Genomic DNA, 14,075 nt, shown 5'->3' on the forward strand with positions numbered 1-14,075 from the left:
CCTATGATTATAGCCTATGATTAAAACTATTTATTTAAGTACTTTTAATGAAGTGTGGCAATGTATAGCTTTATTGCGTTGATAAGTGATCCATATCACATGGATAGTCAACGATTGAAGCTATTTATAGAAGTACTTCAATAAAATGTCATAATGTATATATAGAATTATGGATGGGGGGGCCTTTACTTCTCAAAAGAAAGGCAAACTTATATTTTAGGTCTTGTAATTTTTGGTTATTAGTATTTTTGGTTCTGTAACTTACTCTATTTTCATATTTAGTTCTTTTTTTCTTATTTACGAATTTAGTACTGAATATTTCACTTGGCCCGGCTGCATAAAAAATCATCATTTGCACCCAATCCATATGTTGTTAATCACCACAGTGTGAATCATTACCCCCGACATGGGCAGCTGGGGTTTGCTTCTCCGGCACTGAAGGGACAGTCACAGCCTCAAAGTAATCCTGCACCCTCTCCTCACCATGAGAAATCCAATTATAATATTATGGCATAAACTCTTGCATACACAAGTGATAACTAACATCGTCAGGTAGTTTTGAACTTTGTGTTTTTGAATTTTCGGAAAGGGCACCTAATTTTATCTCCATCCATATGTCCGCTGACCCTTTGCTCATTTTATGAAAATCTTACGCCCATCCTCAGACTCCAGTGTAAGACATACCCTCCCGGGAGGTTTTTATTATACATTTATCTCATCAATTCCCGTAACATGATGATATATACTATTGTATTCACACGTGTATATATATATATATAATTTTTTAATTTGACGACGTACAAATTTATAAATATTACATACACTATTTAGGAGAATACATACAATTAACATGATATAAGATTAATAAAAAATTATAAAACTAAAATAAGTAAATTACAATTAATTTAATTAAACACAATAAAATATTAAATTAGTCTATCTGGTCAACCAACTTAAGTGATGATTGAGATTGTCTGTGGTTAGTAAGAATTTCTACAAAAAATTAATGAAATAAAATTAAAACAACTTGTACATATATATAAGTTTTTGTGTAGCGGGTTTTGTAACAGCATTTGAAACTCATAAGATAACTGTTGAAAATTAGCCGTTAGAATATGAAGTCGTTATCTTGTAATACAATCATTTTTTATGTTTTTTCGCAGTTTTTTCCATTGCCATTGTAACGACTCCTTATTTCACCAAAAAGCCATTATAAAAACCATTGCAAATTAGTAACGACCTATAAATTGTAATGATTTAAGATACATGAAAATCTTATAACGGCTACGATTCTGACCATTACAAACTAAATACATTTTTATTACCCTCTCAATTACGTCAGCACATCCAATCCATTACAAAAATGTTACAAAGGTCGTGTGTATTGTAACGGCCATACGGCCGTTACTAAAAAGCCGTTACAAATCCCAGCTTTTGTAGTGAGACCGTATATGGTAAGCTTCTCCAATTGTACGCAATGGGAGATATTGGAACCATATCCATTAGGTGGCCATAAACTCTTTAGAACACCACATAACATTTTCTTCTCAGTGGTACTCATGGTGAATGATGAGGCAGGCAAATAATACTCCCCCAACAAGTCTTAGAATTGAATGTAAAGAACTCTGAATCTTCATAACTTGGAGATCCTTCCTTGCATTGATGTTGTCTTTTGTCTTATCTTTAACGCCCAACAAGGTAAAGAGTATATTTTCGCACATATTTTTTTCAATATGCATGACATCGAGATTGTACCGAACAAATTCCCCGACCAATATGGAAACTCAAAGAATATACTTCTTTTCTTCCAAAAGGTTTCTACTGAGCTATCAACTTTTCTCTTTTTACCTTTACAATCGGCACCTTTTGTACTCAGTCTCTTTCTCAAATCTTTTTTATATTCAGTAGGCACATTCTCCAACTGTTGTAGCAACCCAATCTCAGAGAGTGGCACTGGCTTCTAACAATTCCATTGTCCCATCAAATGATACTTTATCCCTGCGTAGTCGATGTCCTATGGGTTAGAAACGATGATGGCCACAGTAACTAAACTTATGACCATTTTTAAAATATTCGGAACGTGTATCTTTACCATTTAGGACAATCATAAACACCTTTTGTAGGACAACCTGATATATTACTATAGCCTGAAAAATACTAATAGTCATAGTAGTCCATCATGCAATTGGAACATCTCACCTCATGAAGCATCATAAGTTGGCACTCCTGTATGCCACAACTCCTTTACTAAAGACTGCAGAAACACATCTATTTTATTTTTCGATCCCTTCGAACCATTAATGATAACAGATAATATAAGTGAATTTCGCTTCATGCAAAATCGAGGTGGTAGATTGTATGTTATAAAAACAACCGGCCAAATGCTATAGCTAACATTTATCATCTATGTAGATTGAACCCATCTGTGGCTAGACCAAGTCTAACATTACGAATATTACAAGCAAAAGAGGGATATTTCTTATCAAATTCTTTCCATGCTTGGCAATTTGCTGGATGTCTGAGTACTCCATCCTCTCATAAGAGAAGTAGTTTTAGTTGACATAAAAAATTTCTAATGTATTTATTTGCTACTTTCTCAGCTTCATCTTTGAATCTTCTTTCATCTTATATTTCACACTAATCTAATTTTGCATCTTCATCTATAAACAACATGTAATTATTGGGACAAGCATCAATGACTCACAAGTGAAGCCTAATTCAGTTGTGATCTTGTTGGCTTCATTGTAGTTAGTAGGCAAATTCACAGTATCAGAAAATGTGTCACTCAACAATTCAAGTAATAAATTCACCAAGTGGTTAGACCAACAACAAAAAAATTTTATATGCAATAATCGAGAAGCAAAACTCAACTTTGTCTGCTTTTTACATTCAGGAAACAAGTCAGTCTCAACATCTCACAATAATCTAAAGAACCTCTTTGTTTCTGCATTAGCTCCGTTTAGATGCTGATCATTTTTCACATGGTCATCTTTATTTGGAATTTCTATTACATCTCGTAACATGTTGGCTATGTCATCCCCATGATCATTGGTGGAGAATTCATTATCTTCACTTAGATGTAATGGAATGTACATCTCACCGTGGAAAGTCCAACATGTATATATATGATCAAATCCATCCCTAACGCAATGTAACATCACATCTTCAAGGGTTTTGCTAAATTGATTTCAACATTTCGAACATGAACAACTGACTCTGGAACCATATTCCTTCCCCAAAAATTCAAATTCTAAGAATGTTGCAACTCCATGTACATATTCATCGGACACTACAAGAAAACAGCTTGATAGCAATGAAAAAAATTAACATCGAAGTAATTAACAAGTAAAATTCTCATTGCTAGATCCCATTATTTAATACAAGAATTTACTTGCTAATATTTAGCAATGAAAGTTTACTTGCTAGCAAATTTAGCAACGGATTGTTTATAATATATATTAAGTAGTATAGATTAGCAATAAATATTTTTACATGCTAATTAACTCGACGCTAACTTTAGCATCATATGGACAGTCTACGATTGAAACTATTTATACAAGTACTTCAATAAAATGTGATAATGTACATATAGCATTATGAATGGGGCCTTTACTTCTCAAAAGAAAGGCAAAATTATATTTTAGGTCTTGTAATTTTTGGTTATTAATATTTTTGGTTTTTTAAATTACTCTATTTATATATTTAGTTCTTTTTTTTTTTATGAATTTAGTTCTGAATTTTTCACTCAATCCAGCTGGATTAGTAGTTTTTATTTTTTAAATTACTCTATTTATATTGTTCATCACCCAATTGTGAATCATTACCCTCGATATGGGCAGCTGGGGTTTGCTCCTCCAGCACTAAAAGGACAATCACAGTCAAATAAATATTTAAAACTTATAAACTCTCAAGCATTTTATAAGACATTTTGATAAGCTTGTAAATTTAGTCAAATACCCTCTTAATTAAAGGACCACCATCACCACCCTTTAGAACATACAAGACTGAAATTTCGATTTACTTTCTACATCATTGTGGGGAAAATATTTTAATTTCCTTACTCAGCGACAACTGCAATTTCATAACACTAAAAAATACCGAATCAGCTCAACCCGGCCAAATTGGGGACTCTGGTGGTCTGACTTCTCAAAATATTTAAAACTAAATACCTAATGTTATTAAATTATCTCACCCATATTTAGGTGCACTAGAAAAATATAATATTTTATCATAATTAATTATTATAATCAAAAGAAAAAAAGTTGTGACAAATACAAATTAATTATAGCTTTGGAATAGTCATTAGGCCTTGTTTCTGCAAATGCGGCCAAAACATTAGTCCTGGTTTGGTGAATAAAGATTAATCGTGGTAAAAATTTAAATTTTTACTTTAATTTTGTTTAACCATGATCAATTGTACTGATTTAGCGTGATTTTAAAATTGTGATAATTTATAATGTAGCAAAAAAAACTCAATTTGTTTTTGTACGGCATACCTTTGTTGCTATCACAAAAATAAAAGACATTGTCAATTTATTGAATTTAATATTTTATGTTATTCTACATGTACTTATATATCTTAAAAATACTTTATAAGATACGTAGAAAATGTGTATAGTGTAATGGCGGAGTTAGGAAGACAGAGACAATGGGTAAGATGCAGTATGAAACATGACCAATTATTGGAAAATGGCAGATAATTAATTAATTATCAGATTGTGCCAAGAGACAAAGAACTTAAGAAATCAATTCTCCAGCATAAAAATTAATTTTAATTAGATCTTCATATCATGCTTATAATTAATAATCTGCCATGTGATGCTCGTAGATAAGTATGATCACCATTTTATGACTATTATATATACAATAAGTCACGCCTGGTGAGTATTATGACTTAACACTTTGACTCATGGAAAATTTTATTTTAGTAACAAATTTAAATTATGATGAGTATATAAAATTTATGATTATATAAATCTATTTAAAAATTATATCTAGCACCCCTGAGGTCTGCTTCCACATAACAAATAAGTCCCTCTGTCAATCAAAATTCACCGTATTTACTGATATTAACAAGAAAAATTGAAAAAAATATATATTTACCACGGATTGACTTATTACCGACTTATAGTAGGTCAAATATATCTTTTTATAATCAAATTACCCTTATATGTCTTCATCCGTTAATGCATGCGATGAGTTATATATCTTTACCATTGTAAGGGTAGTTTGGTCCAGAAAAAATTATTTGACTTATAGTAAGTCAGTTTTAAGTCAATCGAAGGTAAATATCTAGTTTCATTCAATTTTCTTGTTAAAATCAACAAATTTCATGAATTTTAACTATCCGACAAACTTATTTGTTAAATGAAAGCAAATTTCAAGGGCGATAGATGTAATATTTCAAATTACAGGAAGTCTACATGTAACTACATCAAACTTCAAAAGAAGAGAGCGTAATTATCCCTACTAATAATTAGGGTTAAATGCAAAATTAGTCCTCTAACTTTGGCTATTTCCCATTTTAGTCCTTTAACTTTTGAGATTTTATTTTAGTCCTTTATCTCTCAAAAAAATGCTCGATTTTGGTCCTCTGAGAGAATTTGAACGGATTTAGACCAAATTCTGGACCATTTTACCCCTGAACTACTTTCAAATGCGATTTTTAGTCCATTTTCATTATTCTTGCATTTCTATGCATATTTTTCACCCATGCTCGCCTAGAATGGTATCAGAGCCTAGGTTTATTGAAGAAATATATGATTATATTATATTTTGATAATATTTGTCCACTAATGGAGGAGACTTTTCAAGATAAAATGGAACCGAACGAAAGTTCGAGTTGCTTTGAAAACAGGAAATATTTCCAAATTCTGGAAATACAAAGAAGAGAATTTCTCATGGAAATTCTTGACAAATGTGATAATGGTCCCAAGAGGATTGATCCAAAATTTCTCATGCCGGAAGAAAAATAAGAGTGGCTGAGAAATTTTGAAGTTCGACAAGTACTACCAGGGAATGCAGTAAGACGTCTACACTCCACTGAAGTACATGGTAGAATCCCAGCCAAGAGAAACGGAATGGGTAAATTCCTACATAATTTCAGTTCAAAAAATTATGACTGATTGGAAAGAACTCGAGCCAGATACATCAAAGATCTCCCAAAATCTGAGGAAGATACAAAAGACGGTTCAAAACTATGGACATAGGTTAATACATATACCTATGAAAATAGAATCTTTAAGCCAAAAGGTGGACGAGATCCTTAAGATCCTTCCGGATCTACACAAGGGCCTTACAGATATGAGGATAGAAATTACAGATCTAAAGAAAAATCAGAGGGAGAACCCCGAAACATCTAGATCCAGACAGGAGCGTATCAGGGATGCCCTCGGAATAGTACCTCTTCTACACCAGAAGGGAAAGGCCACAGAGATTCCAAAGCCAAAGTCAAGAGAAGATCTGATCATTGCATCTATCAGATCTATAAAATAATGGAGGTAACAAGAGCGGATCTATCAGATCTACAAGAATTGGCAGAATCCTTTTCCCAACTCGGGATTGTGGATTTGGTCAATGTCCAAACAAATGAGATCACTCCAGCACTACCACCGCCGGAAGGAAGTACGTGTTCTAAGGATCCCCCACGGGATCAACCGATGAGGGAAAGTGTGGATTTCCACATTAATGCCACACCAACATTTGTGGGAACCAGGCTAAAGGAAAATCCAGGAAGAAATCCAAAAAAAGTGCCGGAGAATACACCTTGGGCAAGGACCATGCTCCAGCCCTTACATCCATATGGCGCTATACTAAACCTGGATATTATTGATTTCCGAAATACTGAGAAATTGATAGACGAATGGGTTGCAGCAATCAAGATAGCAGCAACTACCCTAGAGCTCGACAAAGAAAACTTTATAAAGCTGGTGGAGTTGAGCTTAGAGGGATCTGTAAAGATCGGATGGGATAATACCCCAGAAGATACCAAGGCCAGCATCCTTGCCGGAGATTCAAAAGGTGCGATTGCAGACCGGCTAGGAAGGCTTATCAAGATACACTTTATCGGAGATCGATACTTCGAAGGAAGCAGGGCAGAAAAAGCTAGAGAATATGCACAAGCTCTTTTCAGCCTTGAATTAAGAAGTATTTGCGCAGTAGATGAATATATCTATTGGTTCCGCAAGTATTTCTTCCAAAGTGGAGTAGCAACAGAAGTAGCAGCTCCAATGTTTTTCGCAAAAATATGCAGTCCATGGAGGGAAATGTTGATCCAATCATACAAAGTACCTGAAGGACAGCTAGATTCAGTAGCGCGAAGAATGTCTTTCCTTAAAGACAAGCTGAAGGATTGGTGTTAACAAGCATCCATCCAGAAGAATATGAAAAGACTGAGAGGTAAAATCAAACGAACCCCTCTCTGTTGTGATAACAATGATTTTCCAACTATTATAGGAGAATCAAGTGAGCCAGGAAAAAGATAGAAGCAGAATAGTGACTCCTACCCTAGGAGTTCCAGAAGAACCTTTTCCCGACGGAGATCATGGTGGTCTAAATCCAAAGCCAGAACGTACAAATCTGGACAAAGAATAGGACCAACAAGGGTTTCATCCTAAGGATCTAGACGAACAGAGGCAAGATCCACCGGAAGAACCCCTACAAGAAGAACTTTCAGATGGGCCCATACCCGACGAGCCAATGAAAGTTTTAAAGACTGCAATTGCTGGACTTGTGGAGCAAAAGGACATATATCTCCCTATTGCCCGCAGAAACATGGTGAATTAAGAAAATTTGAAGCCACGAATGATATACTAGATGCAGTTTACTATGGCGATTTGGTACCTATCTACCAATTCGAAGATCTTCCATCAGACGAAAGCATCTATGAAGAAGAAATAGAGACTGATTCGGATGGATCTTCAGCCGAGTCAGAATAACTACAACGAAGGAGATAGGCTTCAAACCTCCGAAAGCCTATCAGGATTCTTTTCCAGAATGACGGTGTCAAACAAAATCATGGAAAGAATCATGCGACAAGATTCCAACCTCAACCCATACGATGGTTTTAGGATTGGAGGGATTGGAAAAGTCCTGAACCAAATAGGACTGAACTAAAGGAAGCATCACATAATCTACAAAGTAAGTTCAGATGAGTTTGCTATACCTATGGAACTTACTGGTAATGTGATGGAAATGCAGTTAATTCCTAAAGAAGAAATTCTTGAAAAATTGAGTAAGCTTAGAGAAGAAGTAGCCATTTCTATGAAATGGATCCACATAGGAACTATTGAAGTAGTAATAAAAGCAACTTTTAAGGAAGGAATTGATTCATAAATACATTTATAAATAATGGATAGAAGAATCAATAACTTAAGAGATGGTTGTCTTGGAACAATGATAGGTAACTTGTATGCAGGAAAACTAATGTTTGATATTCATCCTAGAATTGCATACAACCTAGCCGACCAAGATTTTAGTAGAGTCTTAACCCTTCATCAAGATTTTAAAAGAAAAGATCTAATGAGAGAAGGAAATAGACCGTATTCTATAACTTATAGAATTGCATATGCCCTTTCCAATACGCATCATTCAGATTTGTTTCTTAGGAAAGAGTATATTGAGATTCCTAGAATTTTCAAGGAGTTCGCCAAGGTCATGACACCAGATCCTATTAGGATACCTAGAATAGGTGGTGTTGATATCATCATAGAAGATCACCCAGTTTTAGATAAAACACTTAGTTCTAAAACTGATTTCAGTAGTCGAATGTCCTTTTCGGAAGATAGGATTACAGGCTATAAAGGAAAGGAGAAAGAATTATTAAAAGCTTTAACTCCTCAAGAGATTAGGGTAGATAACGTAAAACTTAGATGCCCTGAAGGATGGAAAGAAATACAAGTTATATTTGACATCACTAAGAAAGAGAATTTTTTCCCTTGTGATGACTTATATCATTTGCAGCAACCTGTTGTTGGAAGATATGAAGGCATGTTAGAAATAGCGGGCCATGAAATTTTAGTTGCAGGTATTGCAGGAAGAGAAAATGGGAATATGACTTTGGGGTTAAGTTTCCTCGAAGATCATAAACCATGGGGAAGAAAAGGTAATGGAATGGAATTCAGTCTTGATGGTGTCACCATAAGGATTAAATGACGAGTCCCTTTTCTATATACATATCTGTTGGTATGTTGTATGATCAATACAAGACGGAGTATTTTTGCAGCTTATATTGATTCAGGATCAGGTATTTGTACGGCAAAACCTGGAGTTTTCTCTAAGGAAGCAAGGGAAACCTTACCCGTTATTGCAGGAAGGGATTTTTCACAAAAAATCCTGATACTCAATAAGGGAATACGAGAAGCCAAGATCATGATTGGAGGAGCATTTGGATCACCCTGGTTTAGGGTAAAAACACCTCCTATTTACTTTCATGATACAGGAGCCGATATCCTGCTAGGTAACAATTTTATTCAAACATTTGCAAGATATATGCAAGATAATCTGAGGAATCTATTAATCTTTACTACTAACTGTGGTAGTGAGATACAGGTGTTGCGAAGAGAAAAGGCATTTAACAGGATAATGCCAATAAATTTTCGCAGCAAACGTGGTGATTTTGATGCCAGATTAACTCATCCAAAAATGCAGGATAAGAGGAAATTTGGTAAGGTCCTTTTGTCTTTCAGGCAGCAGGGACTCATAGACAGCGATAGCTTCTATAAGGAATCCAGGGAGGAAATTCTGAACCTTAAAGAAGCACTACTGGGAATGAAAGCACTCGACATCAGCGAAGAAAGCAGGCATTCTCTTGAGAATGTCAAGAGGCTTATTTAGAGGAACTTCAGCGAAAATCCTCTGGCATGGTGGGATAGGAACAAGATCGAAGCTACTCTAAAGCTTAAGGAAGAATGCAAATATGAGTACGTTCGATACAAACCTATCCAGATGAATATGGAATATAAGAAAGATATGCAGATGATTATTAAAGATCATATCAATCTTGGACTCATCGAGCCCCGAATCTCTACCTACAGTAGCCCTGAATTTCTGGTAAGAAACCATGACGAGATCAAGAGAGGTAAACCCAGGTTGGTTATTAACTATCAAGGCATTAATAAGATTTTAAAGTTTGATGGTTATTACATTCCTAGTAGAGAACACTTAATTGATTGCATTAAAGGAGCAAAAGTGTTTTCTAAATTCGATCGCAAATCTGGTTTGTATCAGATTAAAATGGAGAGTGAATCAAAGAAATTTACTGCATTCTCCACACCACAGGGACAATACATCTGGAATGTGTTTCCAATGGGCTTAGCTAATGCACCCCAGATATTTCAAAGAAAAATAGATAATCTTTTTAAAGATTATTTTGAGTTCATGTTTGTCTATATTGACGACATAGTAATCGCATCCAAAATATGAAAGAGCATATTAAACATCTTGAAATATTTTCCGATGCATGCTATAAAAAAGGTTTAGTACTTTCTGAAAAGAAAGCTACTATTGCGGTCAGTAAGATTGAACTTTTAGGAATCCTTATTGACGAAGCAGGAATTGAGTTGCAGGACCATATTGTGGAGAAAATCCGCAATTTTTCAGATGTACTCAAAGACAAGAAGCAATTGCAAAGCTTTTTGGGAGTTGTTAATTTTGCAGGAATCTTCATTAAGGATCTTGCAAGATACAGAAAGGATTTCCGACCACTTCTGAAAGAAACGGAGAGTTCAAAGTGGAAATGGGAAGAAATCCACACCAAAAGGGTTCGTGAGCTGAAACAAGTTTGCAATAACCTTCCAAAGCTTGCTATACAGCAAGACGAGGATGAATTGGTAGTCTACACAGACGCCAACGATTTCAGATGGGTGGCAGTGCTCATGAAGAAGACAACTATAGAGGAAAAACCTTGTAGATATACCGGAGGGTTGTTCTCAGAACAACAAGCCAAAGTTTGGCACATAAACGAGAAAGAATTCTTTGCGGTTTGGAAGGCTTTCAAAAAATGGCCTTTATTTTTACTTGCTAAAGAATTTACTTTAAAAGTTGATAATACTAATGTCAAGACTTTCTTAAAAAATAAATTAGAATAAAAAATAGAGAAAGCTCGTATTATCAGATGGCAAGCAGATTGCCAATATTATTGTTATAATATTGTCGTTATAAAATCTCATGAAAATATTCTTGCAGATTTCCTGACAAGAGATGTAGGCATCTGAAGCAAACTCCATCATGTTGAGACTCAGGCACCTTCGGGAAAACCTCGAGGAGCTTGACAGAAAGTTCGGACAGCTAGCGGTGAACGCCCAAGTTGCCGGACAAATTCAAAGAGCTGATCTAGACACTGTCCAGGTTGCAATAGGAAGTTCCTTATTAGTATCCACTTTGCTATGAAACAACTTAAGAGAACCAATCCGGAAGGCGTCACCTTCGGGGATGACTCACGAGTTGAGGGAGCATGACCCAAAACATGCCTTTAGAGTACAGGGCTCTAGACCTGTAGTGTCAGATTCAAGTACCGATTGCACAAGGCCATCACCAGACTCTGGTGAAACGGCAACAATTGAATCACAGGAAGTGCAAACTCCTGTAGGTTCAAGTCAACCCAGCACCTCTGAGGTTAAAGAGGGAGAGATTAGCCTTAGGCCAATGACAGACACCTCTAAGGCTAATACTAACGAATTAATATCTTCTTCTGCTTGGCAGGATTATCAGCGTATGTGGGAAAAATTAATTTCCCGCAAAGGAGTCAACCCAGGCAAGACCATTATTGAAACATCCGGAAAATATAACAGAGTCTGGATGTTAGAAGAGTCTAAACTAGAAGATGTCAGAGAATGGTATGATTTTGGAGCTCTTGCTTCAGTTTATACTATGTCACCGAGTTTTCCAGAAATTTCAAAACTTCCAGAGTGGATTAGTGGGGCGATTTTTGATTCATGGCAAAACAACCCCCACTTGAAGAGAGGCGATGTTTTGGAGATAAAATTTATTTTAGTAGCTCCAGAAACTGCAGGAAAGGGGTCTCATCCAGCATTCCATTTTATTAAGCTGCAGAGGCCAGATATGGTAGCTTTCAACAAAATCAAAGCTGCCTCAGGAGAAGCTCCCTTGGTATCAGCTATTAGTGAAGATATTATCTCTACCAGGAGAGCTTGGGGGCTATGGGTCTGTCTCGCAGAGATGGACAAAGTCAAGTATCCATTCAAGATTTTCTCAAACAAAGTGAATGGATCATTCCTGTTAAATTCCATGACAGGAAAAAGCACAGAGTTTGCTGAAAGCTTATTCGAAAAGAAAAGGATGTTAATCTGGGAGAATAAGCTGCCGGCAATCGAAGCCACAAGGATGAAGACGTGCAACATGTTGCATGTTGGGCAATGGCATAACCATCTATGCCCTTGCTGCGAGAAACAAGAAAAGCCCCTGTTCGGGACAAAGATTCGGGTCACGAAAAATAAACCCGAACCGGACCAAAACAATTCAATTTTTATCAAGAGAGATAAAAGTTAAATGATGTAAATGGTCGAGAGGATAAAACTGTCGATAGAAGCCAACAGTCAACAAAACAAGAAAGATAGCTGGAAGTCACATGGCCGACAAACCATAATGACCAACAACTGGAAAGGACGGGGCGATGATGTATGCAATGACATCATTTGGAAAAGACAAGAAGATGACGAAAGCAATGAAGTCGTCAAAAATCAAGTTGAAGTCCGAGTTTGAAGTCCGCGGACGCCTATAAATAATGAGGCGATGACGCAGAAGGGGATCATCAGAAAAACTTCTCCTACTCTTCAAAGCATTATTCTGAGTGTTTTCCATATCTACTAGTATTTTAATCTTTCAGTTTATGGGGGTTACCCCAACGAGTCTAGTCCTCTGTCTTATGAGAGGCTAAATAGTTGTCTCCTCCAATGGAGGAATAATATCTATGTAATATTCTCGATATTTCTTCAATAAAGAAAGGCTTCTGTTCCACTTGTTTATCCAAAAATATTATTAAGTCTCTGTTTTTGAAATACCTTTTACACCCTAAGGTAGGAAACGAAATAGGTTTGTGCTGTTTTGTTACTGAAGGAGCCAAGTACCTGCGAACCATCAGCTGAGGTTGTGTGGTTGGAAGAAGTCCGTAAAATCGAGGACTTAGTTATATTTCAGAAGCATGATGGGCCAAACTAGGGCATGTGTATGGACTATATTCAGTTTTTATTAGAAGGGCAAAAGGGTCACTAATTTGGCTGAAGGACCAAAATGGAACATATCTGAAAGATAAAGGACCAAAATAGGAAACCGAAAAGATAAAGGACCAAATCGGGAAACTCCTAAAGCTACGGGACCAAAATTGCTTTAAACCCTAATAATTATACTGAACCTGAGCAGAGTTAATTTTCATTTACCTTAAATCTTGATGTACAATTCTGGATCAACTTTAAGAGCTTCCGAGATTTTATTATCGTTGTTAATTGGTAGTTTACAGGTGTTTACTATCATCATGAATATAAATATATTAAATATATTATTATTATTGTTATAAATAATATATTTATATATATAAATTCTTATATATTAAAGCCATAGTATATCATATATTTATAAATTATAAATATAATTTGTATTATATTTCAAAGCTCCCATATCTACAAGTCGTGATCAAAGAATCCACAAGATATCATCCTCCAGGCCCATTTCTGATGCGTCGCAAGGACGGAGATGATCTAGAAATCAAGAACTACGTCATACCCAAAAATGCCGTAATTCTCATTAATATATGGGCGATTGGTAGAGATCCAAGGATATGGCCGAACCCTGATTCATTTGAGCCTGAAAGATTTTTGAACAGAGAAGTTGATTTCAAAGGCCACGACTTTGAACTGACCCTGTTTGGGGCCGGCAGGAGAATTTTTCCGGGGCAGCCACTAGCATATAGGATGGTTCACCTAACTGTGGCCTCCTTGATTCACAACTTTGATTAGGAATTTGAACCAGGAATTACACCACAAGATGTGGACTTAAATGAGAAGTTCGGCGTTTCACTGAAAAAGGCCATACCTCTCAAGGCTGTGCCGACCAAGCCATGA

General features: G+C 35.8%; 1 protein-coding gene across 1 annotated transcript; it reads left to right on the forward strand.

The window, feature by feature from the left end:
• Positions 13,689-14,075, forward strand: LOC110011575 (geraniol 8-hydroxylase-like). Its single transcript, XM_020691930.1, has 2 exons — positions 13,689-13,928; positions 13,971-14,075. The coding sequence occupies exons 1-2, from the start codon at positions 13,689-13,691 to the stop codon at positions 14,073-14,075; spliced, it is 345 nt and encodes a 114-aa protein (XP_020547589.1).

Source organism: Sesamum indicum, linkage group LG2, assembly GCF_000512975.1.
Source record: "Sesamum indicum cultivar Zhongzhi No. 13 linkage group LG2, S_indicum_v1.0, whole genome shotgun sequence".
Lineage (NCBI taxonomy): Eukaryota > Viridiplantae > Streptophyta > Magnoliopsida > Lamiales > Pedaliaceae > Sesamum > Sesamum indicum.